At 44.1% G+C, this 19,986-nt stretch overlaps 1 protein-coding gene across 1 annotated transcript in view; it reads right to left on the reverse strand.

Moving 5' to 3' along the window:
* The window catches only part of TOP1 (DNA topoisomerase I), a 65,339-nt gene that overhangs the window by 18,287 nt on the left and 27,066 nt on the right, over window positions 1–19,986 (reverse strand). The window contains exons 3-8 of the mRNA XM_027693797.1: window positions 17,921–18,023; window positions 8,096–8,222; window positions 7,460–7,515; window positions 4,924–5,019; window positions 3,007–3,082; window positions 1,989–2,086 (exon numbers count right to left, since the gene is read on the reverse strand). Coding sequence (XP_027549598.1) covers window positions 1,989–2,086; window positions 3,007–3,082; window positions 4,924–5,019; window positions 7,460–7,515; window positions 8,096–8,222; window positions 17,921–18,023 — 556 coding nt within the window. The remainder of the gene's footprint in view (window positions 1–1,988; window positions 2,087–3,006; window positions 3,083–4,923; window positions 5,020–7,459; window positions 7,516–8,095; window positions 8,223–17,920; window positions 18,024–19,986) is intronic.

Genomic DNA, 19,986 nt, shown 5'->3' on the forward strand with positions numbered 1-19,986 from the left:
CTGGATCTCACACTCCTCACTCCTGGATCTCACACTCCTCACTCCTGCATCACACACTCCTCACTCCTGCATCACACACTCCTCACACCCTGATGGGGTGTGAGAAGGAGCTGAAGGATCTGCACATGGTGAGGAACAAGGGCAAGGCCTTGGGCTCATCCAGCATCAAGGATGCACAGAAGGGGGGAGGAAAGTGCTCCAGGCAGCAAGCACTTGAGGAAGCAGCCAAAAAAAGGTATCAGGCATTCAGAAAATTGATTCAGATGGAACATAAAATGCCCTTAGGAGACACAAGTGAAGTGCAGGTGAAACCCTGTCCAGTGAAGCCACGCTATACAAAGCTGCAGATGGATGACAGGAGCATCAGCAGAAGGATGCAGCTACCTAGTGCCAAATTTTGCAAAACATGCTTTCCAAGGCAGTTTTCCTCAGCAGAAAGCACAAACTGCAGAGCTTAACACAGCTCCCAGGCAGGTGAGGGGGGAACAGCACAGCTCTCAGTAAAGGTTTGCTGCTCAAGGATACAGAGCTGGGAGAACAGAATATTAAGTTAGACAGAACCAGCAAGGGCAGCTGAGACAAAGCCAAAAAGACAACGGATCATTAAGGCTTAAAGAGACCTTCTGTAGCTTCCCACTGCTTCATGTTCCTGTTGTTTGTTAATGTTAAAGCACATTAAAAATACGCTGTCAAAGGGACTGAGAAAAAAACTGGATTGCTCAGGAAAAAAACAAACAAACAGGGAACTTTTGGGGAGGGCTTAAACCCCAAATTTCTAACAGAGTATACAAATATGAAAAAGATGCAAGGACTGATGTTCTGAGGAAGCTGTGACAATAAAAGAGAAATATGCAAAACTACAAACACCACAGAAGATTCTTTCTTTTTAAAGATGAAGCGATAAGAGTGACAAGAAAGGGGTAAAAGACTGAACCTGAAAGGATTGAAGAAGATTGTAAAGACATTTCCCAACACCACAGATCTGTTAAAAACAGCCAAACGATCTGAGAAAAGAAAATGCTCAAGGAAACATCATCCCCAAAAGGTCATAAAAATACAATACAGGAGTGCAGAAAACACACATGCTTTTGGGAACTACATATGCATTCAACTGAGGGAAGTACTAAAGCTGAAACTTCAAAACACACAAGTAATAGCTCCTCAAATCCAGCTATAACAGCTTAAATGACTATGGAGAGTTAAAAAAATACAGCAGGTTTCTTACACAGAGCATTACTGATGCAGCACAGGTCTGTCTTCCCAATGAACCACAACGTTTAGATTTATTTTAAATAGTTTCTAAAAAATAAATTTAGAAGTGGGTGAAAGCACAACTTCAGCGACGTTACTTTAGGATATTGGGCAAGACAGGGAGTGTTTTCCACTCAAAACTTATTTTCAGAATTCATTTGCCAAAACAGCCTGAGCTTAACTGGTCACTTGACTGACTTTCATTTTTGCGCCAGCAGCAGGAGCAGTTTTGAGGGGCACAGTTGACACCAGGCTAGAACGAAAAGGTGAACACCCACTCATTCTGTACCTCTATAAAACAGATAAGTTCTACCAGAATACTAGTTAATACATTTGCACCTATTAATATATTCCTGCTGACATCCCCAAGCCTACAAACTTTCATACTGCTCTGAAGAGTGTCAGCATGGAGCAGGTTCTGGGCACAAGAATACTGGTATCTGATCATTATGGGCAGCCTCTACATGACACAGATAGGGAAAAAAAGCCATGAACAACCCCACAGAAAACTGACTTCCTCTTTTAGGGATATCAAAAAAGGTATTTCACTTCTACTTCAGAGGATGAACACAGTGAATGAGATATTTATTTAGAGCTTACCAGAACGTAAGCCAATTATTCAGAACAAATCCCCATGAATCAACAGAAGAGAAAGCCAGATGTGCTTACTCAGCCAGCATGGGAGGTACAGGGAGGTGCAGGTGCAGGGGGAGCCTACAGCACTGACATATAGTTACCATTTCCATTTCTGCTCCTCTTCTTTTTTCGGCTTCTTTCTCTTGTCCGCATCAGGGACTTTCTTATCTTTGCTTTTAATTTTCTTTGCTTTGCTGTCCTGCAAAATGTGTAAGAATCTGTTAGTGCAAGCTACTGTCTTTCCCCACTCCCTGAAAAGATGTGTTAAAACTAAAAGACTGTCTCTTGGGCTACATAAGTACTGAATTCCTGTGGCTTCACTGCATAAACGTGCTCTTAGATCATCCCATTAAGTCAGTGTGCTGATGTCCCACTTCAGCTTTAAGCCAAATTCTTTTACTTTACACTTGGGACACGCTAAGTGCACACAGCCAGTTTTTCTTTCCCACCTGATAAGGGGCAAGTCTGGGCCATGGTAACATGATTGCTTAGTTACAGAACCTCCCTCCCTGGCCTGCACTGGTGTGCCTGGTCTGGCAAATGCCAGGCACTGCTGTGAGGTGGCTTCTGGGATTATACTGGTGGATTATACTGGTGTCTGCTCAGTGTAGAGACACCTACTTTGAAGGGAAGGTGCCAGGAGGTGCCTGTACCATGTGCCTTCAAGGGTGTCTTTGCTAGACATGGAGTGCAGTTTGTTAGTCTCAAATCATGGCTAACCTGTCTTTTGCAAGTCCCTCTCCAAAGAAATTTCTTTATGCATCCTTCTAATCTCTGTTTCATCTCCTCTGCCTCTGAACTGTGCCACATCACCAGTGCAATCACCACGTTGTTAGTGAGGCTCCTCTGTCCTCTGACAGCTGCTTAACAGAAGGACTGTGAATTGCCTGGACCAGGCTGGAAGTTCATATCCAGGAGGCATCTTCTCCATCCCTTGTTTTAAGAGTAGGAAAGAAAGTTTCCCTAACTTTTTGTACGTTATGGCTCAGATAAGTTCACCTGCCCCACAGGTGGGGACCTACCACATGCAGCTGTCCCAGACGAAATTCCCCCTGCTCTGTATAATTCTACACCAAATAGCCTGGCTTTTCTTGATCATAAACTCATCTTTCATATTACCTCTTCTTCCTCTTGTTTCCTTTTCTTTGCTTTCTTGATGTCTTCTGTTTTGATTTTCTTGGGTTTGTAGTCAGCGCTAAGAACAAAAAGACTTGCTGATAAAAGCAATCCATTTCCCAGTACAAATAATAAAGAGAAGTCATACATATACAAAGTTTGTGTGCACAAGTTCTCAGTACTTCTGGCATGCATAATTTCTAAAGAAAATCATTTCATGTCCCACTCTCTCAGAAGACTCAATAATCCCCATCCAGTACGACAGCCTACAAAACCTAAATCCATAAGCTGTCACTGTCAATACCTCTCCATAAGTTTCAGATGCTGAAGCAAACACCATCCTTGATGAGGAATCAACTCAAAAGCATCATCAGCCACCCAGTGATTACATGGGATGGGATAAATGGGTAAAACCTTAGTGGCATGTTCTATCCCAATTCTTTTTCCAGTCATCAGTGTGGGATCTACCCACAAGGCTCACCTTTTGCATCCCCCACTAGTTCAAACAATAGCAAAATTGACTACTGGCAAATTACATCATCACAGAAACACAACCTAATTTCCAATTATGTTGGAAAAGACTTCTGAGATCACTGAGTCCAACCTATGACCAAACACCACCTTGTCAACCAGGCTTGGCTGTTGCTTGGGAGAAGAGCCTGACCCCTACCTGGCTCCACCCTCGTGTCAGAGAGTTGTAGAGGGGGACAAGGTCACCCTGGAGCCTCCTCTTCTCCAGGCTAAACAACCCCAGCTCCCTCAGCCATTCCTCACAGGACTCGTGCTCCAGATCCAGCTTCCTTACCAGCTGCAATAGGAAGTTCTCTTCCACACACTCCAGGAACCTCCTAAATTGGCTCCTCTCTGCTGTGTTTTGTTTCCAGCAGATATCCAGCAGCTTAAAGTCTTCCACAAGAACAAGGGCTGATGAAACATCAGCCAGCTGCTTATGGAATAGTTCATCCACCTCTTCATCCTGGTTGGGAGGTCTCTAACAGACTCCCCCCAGGATATCTGCCTTACCTTCCCCCTGGTTCTCACCCATAGGCACTCGACCTTATTGTCACTGTCCATGAGCTCTATCCACTGAAATCACCCCCTAATGCACCCCAATGCTTAATCTTTCCATTGCAGACATGAGATGGGAGGACACACAAAACTAAACAGAAGGCATCAAATGATTACACAAAAGAAAAGATGTCCCACCCATGTCTCCTGGAAGCTGAGACACACCACATAGGCACAGAATGCCACCATGGTTAAACCCTTCCCACCCTTTAATCCCTCACTGCTAATAAAGTCAAACTGTCTAAAGAGCTGGCTGGACACAGTGACAGATCACAGCAAGATGTAAATGAGCCTGGATTTCACTGGGTAGGTTCCTGTATCAGGCAAACATCATATGTGCTTTTCTTTTGATTTAGAGACAACAATCCTCACCATAACCCACGACACATTCAGACTCCAGGCAAACCACGCCAAGCAGTGCAGGCAAACCTCCCCCCACCTCCAAACAGGCTGACAGGGCATTTTCTGCCTCTTGTGCAGTTATTTCCTCACCCAACAGAAACCACTGCAGCCACTTAGCTACACTAACACCTCACTTGCTCACATTTCTGTTTTACAATCTTCATCGCTGGCCTTATCTGCCTTCTGGGTTTTTTCTTTTTTATTTACCAGTTCTGCAACATTTCCCAGCACCATCTGCAGAAGCAGGTAATGGCATTTTGCCTTGCACACCACAAATACCATCCCTGCCCCGCTCAGATAACCTGTACCAGCATAAGGAGTCTGGTCTCAGACCTGCAGTCACCCAACTGAACAAGTTCGTGCTGCTGACCTGAAATCCCACCTGCTCCCTCAATGTTCTCTTTTTGAAACTAAAGGCAAACATCCAAGTCACCAGCATCCATGACTTACTCATCATCTTCTCGAGGTCTCTTCAGGGGTTTGGAGTCCTCTTTAGGAGATGCATAAAACCCATCATCATCTGGTTCATCTTTAATACGTGGTGGACTACAGGGAGAAGCAAACAAACATGGTTCTAACTTCAAAGAGGATGTTTCTTGGAAACCAGCAACAACTCAGTTTTAAGAAATAATCTTCTGCAAAATAGGCACGTCTTCCCTGGAATGTGCTGCCATCTTAAGACCCCAAGGACCTGGGAGGTGTCATTCTCTGAATACTCACAGACACTGCAGAGAGTCATTCAATACCTATTGAATTGCCATTTCTCAAGCAACATCAATTTCCACAGCTCAGAGTTCAGTTTGTTTCTTTGAGGTTTTCAGTAAAAGCAACTGTAGCTTCCAGCACTTTCAAATATACTTCAAACTGAAATGCATGTGTGCAGTCAAATATAGGATGTTACTTAGTTTCAACTCAGTATCTTTACAGAGCCTTCTAAGAGAGAAAAATACTACTGACTAAACAAAGGCTTGAAAGCTGTTCCCTGGAATATTTTCGCAACTAAATATTGAGGCATGTGAAAACCAGAAAAGGAAACAAAGATTTGGCAAAGTTCAATTGATCAGTCTCTCTTTACTGTCCAAACTGTGGGAAGCAAACAATCCTGTGCCTTTCAACAGACCACAAAGTTAGGCTCAATGTTTTCAGCCATAATGTCCCAAGACATTAGTAAAATAAGAAAAAAAAAACAGAGTATGAGTGCAAGAGACACTACTCCCTTAGACAAACTCATTATTTCTAAATTTCACAGAAGCATTGCACTGATCTTCATAAAGAAAAAGATGCCTCAAAGAGTCCAAAATTACATCTTGAAGCACTTAGTGCCATCTTGGGCTTCCTTACTCATGTTCCATCAGCGATTTCTATATCAAATGGACTCTGCTTCCAAGTCAACATGTGGATTTTGCAACTGGATGGAGTGGGAGAAAAAAGCAGCAGCATTCAGCTTCACAGAGCACAGGCAGCAAGAGGCATTCTGGAGTTTCGTGTCAGCTGGCAATGTGTCCATGAAGCAGAACAAGGCAGTTTGCTCCTGCAGAGCTCTAAAGCCTCTGCAGTGCTGGAAGCTGCAGCTCAGGGGAGACAGACACAAACTGCTCTCAGAAACCATTTCTGTTGCATCTCCTGTAATTAGCTGAGACACGAGTCTGCAGCACGAAGACAGTTGCAAAACATCCACGGAAAAAGAGGTGTTTGTCCCATTTAATGTATTCTCCCTTCCAGGCAGAAATGTAGAACTACTGTGTGTAAAGTTGCCGGGAATTTTATCTAGTCTATTTTAACACTGAAATACTTTGCAACATTTTGTAATGGGGGAAAATAAAGTTCTATGAAAAGAAAGGAGATGCATGACCGAGCTGAACCTTGCCTTGCATTGTTTCCAAGGCTGTAACATTGCTCATCATACCAAGTCCTAAGGAAGAAAATCAAAACCATCTGAGCGGGGACTTTTTTTTTTCTGGAGAACTTGTAAAAGACCATTTTGGGCAGGAAAAAAAAGAAAACAAATCCTTTAATCTTAGCCAGCATTTGGCCCTGAAGAAGGCACAATTGTGATGGCTCCTCCAGGCTTTTCTCAAACACATGAAAAATTGCTCTTGGACCTAAAGAGGATTCAGTTACCTTGATAAGGGAACATCCAATGTCCCCGGTGATATCGGCACAATTGTGCAATTCTGCTGAATAGCAAAGGCTAGAAAGCCATTAACTGTCTGCTACACCATGAAACACCTAAATGTCATCACATGCTACTTCCAGAGTATCCCCCCAAGGGCCTGGAGATGGCGCCTCTTCCCTGTGCCAAGCCCAACTCCTTCGTTTGCATTTTTAAATAGGAGCAGGGAAAAGAAACAGAGGAACTCATGTCAAAAGGGCACATTCAAAAGACAAAGAATAACTAACAGGCTTGGACCAGACAGGTGTCTTCTCCCCACCTCTCTGCATCCACAGAACATGCTAAGACTGGAAGGATTTTGTTTGCTTTGAAATTTTTTAAGTGATTAATAAAACTAGACATGTGACTGAAAGCTTTTCCTGACTAGCAAATCTGGATGTCTGCACCCACCATAAAACTGACCTTCAATAAGTCAGTGGACTGGATACAGCACCTTAAAAATAACCAGTGGCTGGATTTAAACAAGTTACAAAGATCTTGGTCAACTATTAAGAAAAAAGTACTCTTCTATCAATTACTTACTTCAGGTTTTTAATAAGACTACTTAGTAATGACTGATAGAACACCAAATCCAGGAGACTACTGCAGGAATTTAGTACTAGAGTAGGATATCTGTGCAGGTATCCCACAGCTCCCACCTCCAGTTACTGGGTGAGCAGATCTACCAAGTCCCATAATTGAGGAGAACATATCTTCTGAAGGGGTTAAAAGTGTTCCATTTTTTTCCCAGGACCAAGTGAGAGGAGTCAAACACTGAGCATCTAAGAAAAGTCAAACTGCAGCTTTCTGCAGATCATAGACCTGATTTCTTACCTGGAGAAACCATTTTCCTTTTCCTTCTTTATTTTCATATCACCTGAAGCTTTCATCTGAAAAACATAAAAAGTAGAAGCTGATTAGCATTGCCCAGAGCACTTTATGTTTCTCCAACATACAACATAGTCAGGGTATTTGATCTGCAGAAGGAACCAAAGGGCACTGTGACTGTGTTCATCCCCTGTAGTCCATAGTGACCTACATGGACAGACTAAAAAGGCAACATTTTCTGCAAGTTTTAGTCAATTCAGTATATTTTGGCCTTCCAGTTTCTACAGCAGATTGGAGTTAAGTATACAGTTTGTCCTTGCACGGACTGAATGTGATCTAAGATTTTTCTCCCTTGTCTCTGAACCAAAGCTTGGCAAAGTGAAAAGTAAGAGGGGAAAAAATGTGGAGCCAGCAGACACAGCTCCACTGTGGAACTGTTTCCACTCACAATACCTGCAGTAAAGCCCTTACGAGTTCATATCTAGCACTCCACAAAACAAGGGTCTGGGTTAGCACTGGGATAATTCTCTCCAGGTTGATAAAAACTTGGAAGTATAAGCTACATCTAAACCCACCGAGTTTGTACCACTCAGCAGCTTAAGCCAGACCCATCCTCTTGTCTCTCCCACAGGAGACACCCACCTTCTCTTCCTTTCTCTTCTCCTTGTCTTTATCTTTGTGTTTGTCTTTGTGTTTCTCTGAGCTGCCATCTTTGTGTTTGGTTTTCTCCTTGTCTTTGTGTTTCTTTTCCGAGGAATCTTTGTGCTCACTGCAAGACAAGAGAGCATGTTTGCAGAGGGGAACACAAGGAGATTTGACTAATACAGGCAATTTCCAGCAGTAAAGAGTCACGGGTTTTGATGATTACAAACCCTAGAAAACAAGGGATTGCCTTAACAGGAAGATCCACCACAGTCTCCTGTCACCCATCATCCACTCTCCTTGGGAGAAGGGGAGCAGGAGAGGAACATACCACAAAACCACAGCTGCCAAGCCTCTGTTTGGGAAAACCCCCATCAGCCTGGACTGCTGGGGAAATCCACAGCTGCAACACTTAAAACTCAACACTTTAGGTTGAATTCCCACTGCCTCTGCTTTCCCCCTTTCTCCTGCTCCATGTAAAAGGTCACTGGAACAGAGCCGCCGGTCCCGGCAGCGCCCGTGTCAGCTTTTGCTCAGACAACAGTTTGTCATTGTCGCAGCTCTCATCTCTGGAACTTGAAGAGAAAACCGCTGATCTCTATTATTCCCAAACAGATGGGAAAACCAGAGCAAACAGGATATGTGATGTCCTTGTGTTTATGCAAAGTCAAACAGAAAAGGCAGGAATAATGCTGCAGTCCTCAGTCGGAGCTCTTCCATCAGCTGTGCTCACCACCACGGCCAGCCCGGCTCTGCCTGGCTGAGACAGCCCCATCCTCATGGCAAGAGCCCAACAAAGGTGTTTCCAACTGAGAATTGGTCTGCTGCTACTCTGGTGTTATGGATAACAGCACTGAGAGCTTAAATGCCTCAATTTTTTAGTCAGAACAGAGGAAAAAATTCCCCCAAGGAGAAGAAAATCAACCTTTACTATTTTGCTTCTACCCCCTTCTGATTTTTGAGACGTGGGGGTAAATTTGCATCACATTTCCAAGCTTTTCTTATCAACCAGAAAGACACATACATGGTTGTTTTCAAATGAAAGTGAGGTTTCTCACAGGATGACTTTGACCCTTGAAGCCAGAAAATGAGGAAACGCTCTCAGGAGACTCCAGATAGAGACGTCAAGAACTGGTCACAAGGATTAGCAGCAGTGGTGTGGATCCCAAACAGCAAGCCTGGCACTTCTACGGGCCTTCAATACACACTTATAAGGTTGTGTGGACTCCCTGAGGTCACTCTGGGCTTTAGCAAGCCAAAGGCACGGTGTAAATCAGCAGGGACAGGCACCGAGCAAGCTGCCTTCCTCACATGGGCTGCTCACACTCTCCCTCCTCAGCACCTGACTCCCATCACTGCTATTCCCTGGGACACCCTGCTTCTCCTCAGGACCACACAAAGCTGTACAAAGCTTTACTAGAAAAAGGTAGTTTCCTTGTTTCAGTTATTTCAACACTCAAGTGCAAGTCCAAACCAATCTGGGTGAGCACAGCCCTGAAAAGCAGCAGGCCTGGAACACCGAGTAAGAGCATGATATTTAAAAATTATACAGCCTTTGAGACTTCGTTCTCTCATAAAAAACAGACTGCAAAGGGTTGAATGTTCAAGGGCTACCTGTTCCTGTAAAGCCTGAGTGTGATTAAGAGCAAGGGAATCACAGTCACAAACACACCGACCCACACCCAGCTGTGCAACTGCAGAGTGAAGTCCTACGTGGATGAATGGACCTGCCAAAGGTTTAAATAATTCAAGCTCAGAGTAGCTTGAATAATAACACTCCAATAAATACACACTGAATAAATTGATAAACCCACTCCAATAAATACACACGGGCCTTCCAAGGCCAAGCAGTTAAAGCACGAAAATCCATCTCTGAAGGAAATCGGTACATTCACATACTGGATCACATTAAGAGATCAGCAGGAGGAGAAACCAGTTGCATTTTAACTCTCTAGCACTCTCTTCATACAAGACCGTGAAAAAACATCTAAACATCAAAAGGCAACTGACAGTCCAGAAATTCTTGCAGACAGACACACAGCACCACATGTTGCCTGTGAGCAAAGACTCAACAACTGCAGACTATTCTTGCCCAGCAGATCGTGTTGGGCACAGTGTGCTCAGGACATGTGGGGACATAAACAGAACATCCTGACACTGAGCTGGGAAATCCACGCTGTGCCTGCTCAGATTTGTCATCCCGGTTTCTGTATCCTGTTAATTCATCAGTATGTCAAGCTCAAGACACCTATTTAATTTTCCTTTGCTCCAACCAGATTAATTTACTGTCTGAAAGCACAAACCTCAAGGGCTACTAATAATTTTTAAACTCAGGAAGATCTGGAAATGCTGAGCTGGTACCTTCCACTTGTAGCTCTATATTAGGTACCTCATTTGCCAAAGAATTCAGTTTAACAACCGAAGAGGTATCTCAACCTTCACATATGTCAATCAATATTCATAATAATAATATTCAATGCCAATAATCATCCAGCCTTCATGTATCAGTCCAAGCTGTGGCTGCCCCATCCCTGGGAGTGTCCAAGGCCAGGCTGGACAGGGTTTTGAGTAACCTGGTCTAGTGGAATGTACCCCTGCTTATGGCAGGGGGTGGAACGAGATGAGCTTTAAGTCCCTTCCAACCCAAACTGTTCTATGGTTCTGACATACGTGAAAAATCATAGCAAACACACACACTCAAGGCTCAGACCCATTTTGTTCTTTGTAAGTCTGCTTGTGTTTATTTTCTGACTCTTTCTTGTTCTTATTTGATATTTAAATCCTACCTGAAATAACATGTTTTACTCAGACACTAATTTGCATCTTCAAAGCACGGTACAGGTACACACTGCAATCACCGGAGTTGGTGCTTTAAGGTAAAGTTCATGGCAGTGGCTGTTGCTTGGAAGTTTCAGAAGAGTAAAAAAAAAAAGAAAAATAAGACAGACAAACGTTTAGCTTTTTCAAAGAACTGTACTCATTCTCAATAGCAGCCAAAAGCTCTACCTTTCAGTATGCGAGCCCTGGGATGTACAGAAAGCATGATTAAAAGCAAATTAATGGATGGCAATCTACATCTGCAAAGCTAAGATTGAAACAAAAAGACAATCGCATTGGTCTACAGAAGTAGAGACAATTTTTGTGGGTGCTGAATGCTTACAGACTACAGCTGGAATAAAAAAGTGCTAAAACCTTCAAAACCTCAGGGTTGCTTAAGCAGATGCTCAAATAACATCCTCTTGAGAGCAAGTAAGTGGCCACCATTGAAAAGCTGTCATGTAATCTAATCTAAAGCTCAGATTTTTCAGCATCAGAGCCAGAATCAAGAAGTCTGGATTCCTGACTCAGCCTTGGTTGGTGGTTTTATTTTGGTTTTAGTTTTTAATCACAAGACCATCCTTCCCCTTTGCTGTGCAGTGAGCAGTAAATTTCTCACTCAAGCAATGTGGGCTCAGATAACCCAAGGAAACTCTGTCTCCAGTTTCACTCTGCAGTTTCATTTTCCAAAGATCAGCACTGGCCTGGCCCTGAGGTCCTGCTGCTGCTGCTCCTGGTGCCTGGAAGAAATTCCCTAGATAAAAGTCTGATTTTGTGTACTACTAGCTCCAATGTCAAGAAAGAGCACAAATTTCTCTCCCTTATTTGTCAGTAGCCTGGCTTGTCAGTCCTACATGTTTTGAGACACTGGACCACAGCTCTGACTTCAACAGCTCAGTCCCAAACTTGGACGTTGTGCATCGAGGAAGGTTTGTGCTCCTCCTCCCTTGGAGGGGTGGAAATCTGCATCTCCCAGAAAAGCTCACTTGGAAATGAGCTGATAAAGGCCTCGAGCGACAATCCTGAGAAGAGAAACTTCTTTTCTCTCCTGCAGCAAGTTGCTCAGATATTGACTTCAGTCAAGCTGAGCTGCTTTGGTCTTTCATTTGGCTCAGATATGTCTGTGAGCCTCCAGGAACACAATTTAACCACCACACTAATCTCAAAAGAAAAGAGAAGGCAACAGCATGCCAACCTTACCCTGAAGAAGGAGTTTCAGCCTTCTATCAGAAAGCTATTTCCAGACAACCCCAAGGCTATTATTAGGAGGGACTGGGAACAATTTAAAGATCACAAGTCTGTCTTCCTGGTCAATTCAAAACTGGGGGAAAAAAAATCACTTTTCTTTAAAGAAACCAAGCAAAACGGTCTCAAGACTGCATGCACACTGCTAATTTCATCTTCATTCATTTTTCAGGGCACTGTGGATCCTTTGTTACCTTTCCTGCACATACCTCTCTGCCAACAAACCAGCTTGGAGTCATGGAAGTAGGACAACAAAACCCCCATAAGATAGAGGGAAGCTTCAGGGGGAGTTAGCCTGAAAAGAGGACAACTGGATCATAGTAATTGCTCATTCCCAGCCCTGCTGACAAAATATCTTCCTTGTCCCCCAGATCACTGCAGTTGAACCACTGCAACAGCACTCAAGAGTTTTGTACCTCCTGAAGGTGTTTAATGCTGACAAACCTGCACTGATTGGTTTTTTTTAAGATAACAAAGTATAGCAGGAGATCATATTAACACAGGCAGAACCAGGGATTACATCATCTACAGAGGTATTGTAGTGATGGCTTAGTTCAGACAAAGGGCAGGTGAGTAGAAACCATCTCCTGAAGCACTCCATCCTTTCTGCCAGCTTGCTCACTGCCTTCCATTTCCAGGTTTGGTGCGAGCAGGGACACCCAAAGGCTGTGAGGAGCTCAGGCTGAAGCGCATGAAGCAGTAACACATCAGAAGCAGCTATTTCCCTCGTAAGCATGGATCTATTTTCCAGTGAGGGAGCCTGCAGGAGGGAGGAAAGGGAGAGGAAGGCAGCCCAGGCACCTGGCAGCAGCTGCTCAGGCTGCGGTCACATGGGAAAGTCACAAGTGGAAAGTGTTTCCAAGGAATGGCAGATGTGCAGCTCGTAGCTTCCTCCTCCGAGCTGCAACAGCTTCGCAGTAATTTAACACTGCATTCTTCAGGTGCCATTTATGCACGTTAATAATCCCTTCCCAGGCCCTTTCCATTCCGGCTTCAAAACCACAAGCTGGGAAGGATGCGTTATCTGAAGTGTCTCTTATTTCCTCTCTCGGCTGTAATTAGCTCGTGACTGGGAATCTGCTCCGAGCGAGCGCCAGCGCCGGCTGCGAGCGGCACTGAGCCCACTCGGGGGCTGCTGCAGCACAACTGAGGCGTAAAACAAGGGAGCTGTGATTTCAGTGAAACCCAAAAACACAATGGGGACAGAGCAGCGGCTACGCAGCCCGTGCCTCGTTTGACGTAACACAGCATTAATGGAAACCCGGGATCGCGGCCAGGCCAACGCGCACCGAGGGAGGGCTGCCCACGCAGGGAGCACTTCCCAGGCAGAAGCATCCCAGGAAAGGACATGTTTTCATGTTTTCATGTCATGTTTTCAGCTGGCTTGCAGGATTTGATGTTGTTAGAGGGTTATCATCTGGTGTTACAGGGAACCAAGATGTGAACGCCAATGGTTCTGCCGGGATTCCGGCAACGCAATAAAACAACCCGAAACCATCGTTCCCCACTGCAGAAAGGAGCCTTTTCACCAGTTTCCTCCTTCAGCAAGAGGAACAAAATAAAAAGCTGGACTAAGCAACAGATAAAAATTTTAGAAAGCAGAACAATCTTCGTACATTGAGACAAGGATCATGCTTAGCACATGCTCTCTATGGACATGTGATAATCAAGCACACTACTAAATAAAAATTTTTACTACTGGAAAGCAGTGTCACATTAGAAAGCTGATCGAGATGAACTGCGCACTCAAACGGGGTATAAAAACAAACCCACCCACGCTAGGGAACAGCAGGTGCTCAAGTCTTTTTATAAAATTGCCTTTTCTCCTACGTCAGGTATTCCTGCCTCTTCCTGCCCCCAACACACATCATTCCGAGCAGTTTAGCATCACATAATAAACCAGAGGAGGTGTGCAAGAAGTCTGAGCGGAAATTTATCTTCATCCATGACTAGCAAATGCCTGAAATCTGTGTTTTTCCTAGCGAAACCATAAATCCTACAAGATGCCAGTGACGATCGAGTCTGTGAATCCCTTATGTGCTCCATGCCTCGGTTCATCTCAAGCTGTGATCACAAGAGATTTAGTAAATGGAGGAAATATGCAACGTGACAGAAGATTTTCTTCCTGCAGCTCGGATGCTTGTCCTGCTGACAGCACGGATCAGCTCCCATTCCCTGTCACAGCCATCCCTGCTCTCCTCAGGCTCCTGGCAGCCCACGCTCCCTGCTCGGAGCCCAGGACACCTGGCAGACAGACACCTGTTCCTGCCAACACTCCTGACCCCATCCCTAACAAGTCTTGCCTTCAAAGGACCCATTATTCCATTCTCTTACATGGTCTACTTGTCTGGAGCGCTCAGCTCTCTCCGATCAGAAACCTATTGCCACACGGGATTTGTTTCATTTTATTTTTTTAACCACTGACATTTATATTTAATGGATGTGTGTTAGATTTGTTAGGAGATTGGGAAGCACAGGGCTGAGAAAAGGAGCAAAACCACCCACTTTGCTATCAAGCAATCTCAATCAAGCAGAGGGGGTTTATTCTTTGATATGGATTTTTCTTAAGTGGTCTTTGCATTTTCTTTCCTTGAGGGGTGACAGGAAAGATCTGAGGCACACAAATGTTCTCTCCCAGTTTACTACAGCTGTAAATGAGTGGTTAAGACACAGAAATGTCATCTTGTGAGTGGGAGAAGAGGAAAGCAAGAACCAAAATTAAGAAGTTTTACATACCACTCCACACACTTCTGTCATATGAAATCAAAATTGTCTATTTTAGGTATTTTGGAGACTTATCTTGGCAGTTTAGATCCTTCAAAGACTGGAATACAGGAAACATTTATTCTCCTGCATTGGAGTGGTTCTGCCTTCTTGATGCAGGTTTTATTTTAAAAGCCTTTTTAAAGTACAGGACAGGAAATGAAACTGTCAAAGTATTACAGACAGATACAAAAATGATCTGCTTCAAACACAACCACACACTGCTCTTCACTGTGCACAGGGTGCACTGTGCTTCTCAGAATGCAATCAGGGACTCTTCACACATAGAAAATGTCACAGAGGTACAAATTCAAGCCTCCCAGAAAACAATGGCTTGGATTTCTGCTAAAGCACCACTCAATCTCTTTGAGAACCACCAAAGATACAGCACAGCTTTTGCAGTAACACAGTAGCTTTTCTGAAATACAGAGTGGATTTTCTGAAGATTTACATGCAATTCTATAAATCCAAGATCAACTTTTCTAAAGGATTAATTCACAGCCTTTTATCAGGTGCTTTCAAAATTTCCCATACAGGTAAAAACCATTGCAAAAACCCACATTCTTGTTACCTTGAGAATTTTTTCTTCAATTTCTAACAGATTATTGGCTATTTTTCCACTTGTTTTTCACTGTCAGAGGAGAAACTTCAGTACAAACAGGCAGCTTTTTTCCCTCCACACAATGGTCACTTAAGATCCGATCCTTAGAAATTACTTACATTTATGGAATTACAGAATGACATGACAGGATGAATCAAGGGATTCAGTGAAGAAATGTTTACATTTCAATTATTTCTATGAAGTTTGTGTTAAAAGTCAGCTGGTTTTACACAGCAAGCAGCTGTGTATGACCTGTGCATGACTGAGCATGAAGGAGGCAGTGAAGACTTCGGAGCAGTGCTGAAGGAGTGATCCAAACCTGTGTGTCCATGTACGTTATCTTCCCTGAGAACCCCCTCGAGATCTAATGATTCAGCACTGTAATACATTCATTTTTAAGGTGGCAGTTTTGAAAGGCAGAAACACTACAGAAAACAGCAGGGGGGGTGAAGTCCCACCTTGTGTAGGGGCCTGAGGGGCAAAGCATCATTAGGTGATCTCTCCCCAAAAACACGCCTTGAACAAAACCCCTGCACATGAAGGCACCCAGTCACGCCACCTCTGAGGGGGACCCTGCTTTGGGACCCAAGGAGGCAGCATATGCTGTGCTCACAGGACAAATGAACACTTAATGGAGGCATGAAAACAACCTGGAGCATCAGGCACAGTGCCCAGAAGACATGAAGTCCTTCTCACAGGGATTGCAAGACAACACTGCAGGGAGGAAGGAAGCACTTCGAGATAAAGCATGATTGTGTATCACCTCCTGAGCTACACCTCACAAAACATCACAGCCCTTCCATCTTCTTTCCACCCTGTTGGTATCTACTGTTTACAAAATCAGCTTCATGTTACAACCCATAGTTAGTTCTTCCAGTTAAAAACACACTGACCATTTTCAACTCCTACCCGAATGAAGTCAAATCATTAACGAATTTGGAAATTTAAAGACGGTGCTTACATTACTCCTTACAAAAGAATGCACTCTGCTAAGACTGCAGGAGAATGGTGTTTCAGTGAAGCAATGAACTCGTGGAAATGGCAGGCAGTTAGTTTTGGGGGGTATGCCTCATGGTCACAAAAATGAAAAACAGAAATCAACGTAATATAGATGTGTGAGCAAAGAAGAGAGCAAAGAATGTGTCCAAAGCATTTCATCCTTCTTGTGTAAGCCAGTAAATGCAAGTTATTTGGCCTAGATTTTTCCCCCCATCAATCATTTACTTTAAAAAAAGAAAAAAAAGACCCATTATGGAACAGTAGGCTTGTGTAACTTCTCAAAAGGTCACAGAAAACTCAAATCAAGTGCGACCCCAATAAAACAAACCCAGTGCTCAGCACAGACTCTCTCCTCCTTTCCAAGTTTCTCTTTAATAGAAACCATTGTTAACACAAGCTTTTTTGTTCCTTTTTGGATTGTGTTATCACAGTTGCATAGCAATTGGTTAATACACTTGCTTGCCCACAGCATAAACGCTCCCTGTCATTCACCAAGTGTCACACCAGACACACACCCTCTGGGGACAGTTTTTCCAAGTTTTGGTCAGAATGGAGGCTCTGTGGCACTTGTGTGTCAGAAGGAAAACTCCTGTGAGTAACATCCTGTTTGTGACAGCCTTGCCTTGTGCTCCACCACACCAAACCATCCCAGACAGACCTGCACATCCTGGCTCCTGCAGCTCACAGCCCAGGCTAGGACAGCAGCTGGACCATGGAATTCACCAACTCCAGAGCCATGGGCCATTCCAGAGTAACTCAGTGTTCATGTTCAGTGTGGGTGCCATGGCAAGGGACTGGCATCAAACACCCTCCCCACACAGCAGCAGGGCAGTGTCTAAACCACACAGGACAGCACAGCACACCAGCCTTTAAAATTCACCTGTAACCCAGCCCAAGTTCACAGCACTGCCTCACTGAGTGGAGACAAACAGCCACTGTGGTGGCAGGCCAAGGACATCACCACCCTTCTGGGGGATCATCTTTCCACACACTTCTAATTATTAGAAGACTTAGTAGCCACCTGGGGTTCACTGTGCTAAAGCAGTGGGGTTTGTACCAGCATGTAAAGACCTGCACACTTCTGACAAACAACTGGAACCACACACAGAACTGATCACTCTGCAGGAAGGTGGGGTTTAACTAGTTTTCACCACCTTTGACAACACTAAGCTACAATAATCTTTCATATATTAGTCTTGGCTCACATTTACAGATACACTGCTTCAGTCACCCATATGAAAATGCAGGCAATGACAAAAATCAGGCTTAAAGCACCTACACTCACATAAACCCCACTCAAAATGTAGCAATTCTGTACACATTATTGGAATTCTTCTTGTAAGACTGCATGTGCAATGCTGTTATTTAACCTATGAGGACTTCATCAACTTTTTCCTCACCTATTACTGTGCTTGGACTTTTCCCGGTCTTTTTCCTTGTCCTTCTTGTGCTCTTTGTGCCGGTGTTCTCGGTCTTTGTGTTTATCTTTGTGTTTGTGAGAATCTGTAAGCAGAGAGACAAAACAAAAGAAATTAAATTGGGGGGAAAACTCCACACCTCCCCTGTGAACATCTAGATTTTTCCTCACCCTATACTAGTATTGCTGTGATTCAAGATTTTCAACAAAAATCTCAGTTTCAGAGGTCCTAAATGGATTCATTGTTCCTGCAACACAAGTTAATTCATCTTGGCAACAGCTGCATTTGCATGGTCTTTAATTCAACGACCCTTAAATGCTTTACAGACCTGAAGAAATGCAACCCTTCCATTCACTAGGTACGTGTGGCTACAGCAAGTTCAACCTTATTTGGCAGATGGGCAGCCTGGCCTCCTATGCCTCCAAGTATTTCACCTCAAAGACATGATAAGGACACTAGAACAGAGCATAAAGCTGAAGTGTTAGGCCTGCTGAATCCCAGAATTTAGCTGTTACTTCCACAAGTATTTAGTCTAGACAAAGCACCCCTCCCCTCTCCCCACTCAGAATAAAAACCATTTTATTCTTATCCCCAAGAGCACATGACATGACAGGCAGACAGCAAGGAAAGCAGGGAGTAATGGAGGAAGATGAAAAGAAAGGGTGGAAAGAAAAGGGGACCAGGAATTCTCTCCTCCTCTCCTGCAGGAGACACCTCCCTCTGAAAACATCCCCAGCCTGACAGCAGTAATGAGTCGAGTTGGTGGTCACCCGCCCACACAGGTTAGGGCTGGTCCCAGCTGTGTGACAGGTCAGAAGTGGGAGTTGGCACTCAAGTGAATCTGCCTGAACACAGTAATTTTATTGCTACCAGTTTCTACTCTGAGTGACATTTCCCATCCTCAGTGACAAACGCACTGCACAATAAAGGCCTTTAAAGCACCAAGGAAACGGATTCAGGACAGAAAGAGCCCCGCAGCTGAATTGTAAATAAACCCATTTACAGGCATTTTTAGGCCCTTAAATGTTCTTCATAAGCAGATTAAAAAGCAGATGAGGTTAAAGTAGCATCTCAAACCCACCTCAAGAGGCACTGCCATTTACAGTCAAGGTCAGTGTGATGTTGGGGGTAACGTGTGCACACCCAAAGACTCACTCCAAGTTTTGTTTTGAACATGCTTCTCAAAGCAACCCAAATTAAGTAAGCTCCTCAGAAACACTGTGCTGGCTTTGGCATCTGTTTTCAGATACTACACCAGAAATTCCACCAGATACCTTGGATGCAAGGCAGTAATGATTAATTAATTGTAAAGATGTCACACCCCTAAAAAAGTTCCTATGCCTGCACTAAGAATAGGAAACTGCAACAAAAGGATTTTGTGACTTTCACAGGCACATGGGAAATGCACCACGGAGCCAGGAACAAGCCTCATCCTCCTGACTCCAAGTCTTTCGCCACAAATTCATTTTTCTCCTCAACTGACAGCAGCTCTCGTAACTCTAAACATTCACACGGATTTACTGGAAACAGACCCACAGCCACATTTCCACAGAACATGCTTTTAGCCTTTGGCTTTCTGTATAACTTCAGGTATTGCTTTCAGACACCTGCAGTAAGACAACACAAACCTCCACGGGAGTGTTGACACTGCAGCCTCCAAGCTGCTTCCTGCACCTTCCCTCCACCCTCCCGAACCCGGCGACACTTCCCAGTGCTTTGGTGCCCACAGTGCACACATTTAAAGCACAAGATTCAGTCTGCTGTATTTTGATACACAGGCACGTGACAGGTTATGTGAAACATTTGCTGCTCCAGCAGAAAGCACCTAAGAGTTTTCAAGCCCCTAAAGAGCAAAATCTCTTCCACGGCAGGCAGGGTTTGCAGGCAAACTGTGTGGGGACCCGACACCCACCTGCTCTGAACTGCCAAGCAGCAATTTCTCCAAACCCTTCTTCCCACCAGGACAACACACATTTCACTGGCAAAAATGTTTCTGCAGTGCATTTCACACTTGTGATTCTTCAGTTCAGCCAGGAGCTGGAAGCTCT

Source organism: Neopelma chrysocephalum, unplaced genomic scaffold, assembly GCF_003984885.1.
Source record: "Neopelma chrysocephalum unplaced genomic scaffold, ASM398488v2 Primary Assembly neopelma1_94, whole genome shotgun sequence".
NCBI classification, from domain to species: domain Eukaryota; kingdom Metazoa; phylum Chordata; class Aves; order Passeriformes; family Pipridae; genus Neopelma; species Neopelma chrysocephalum.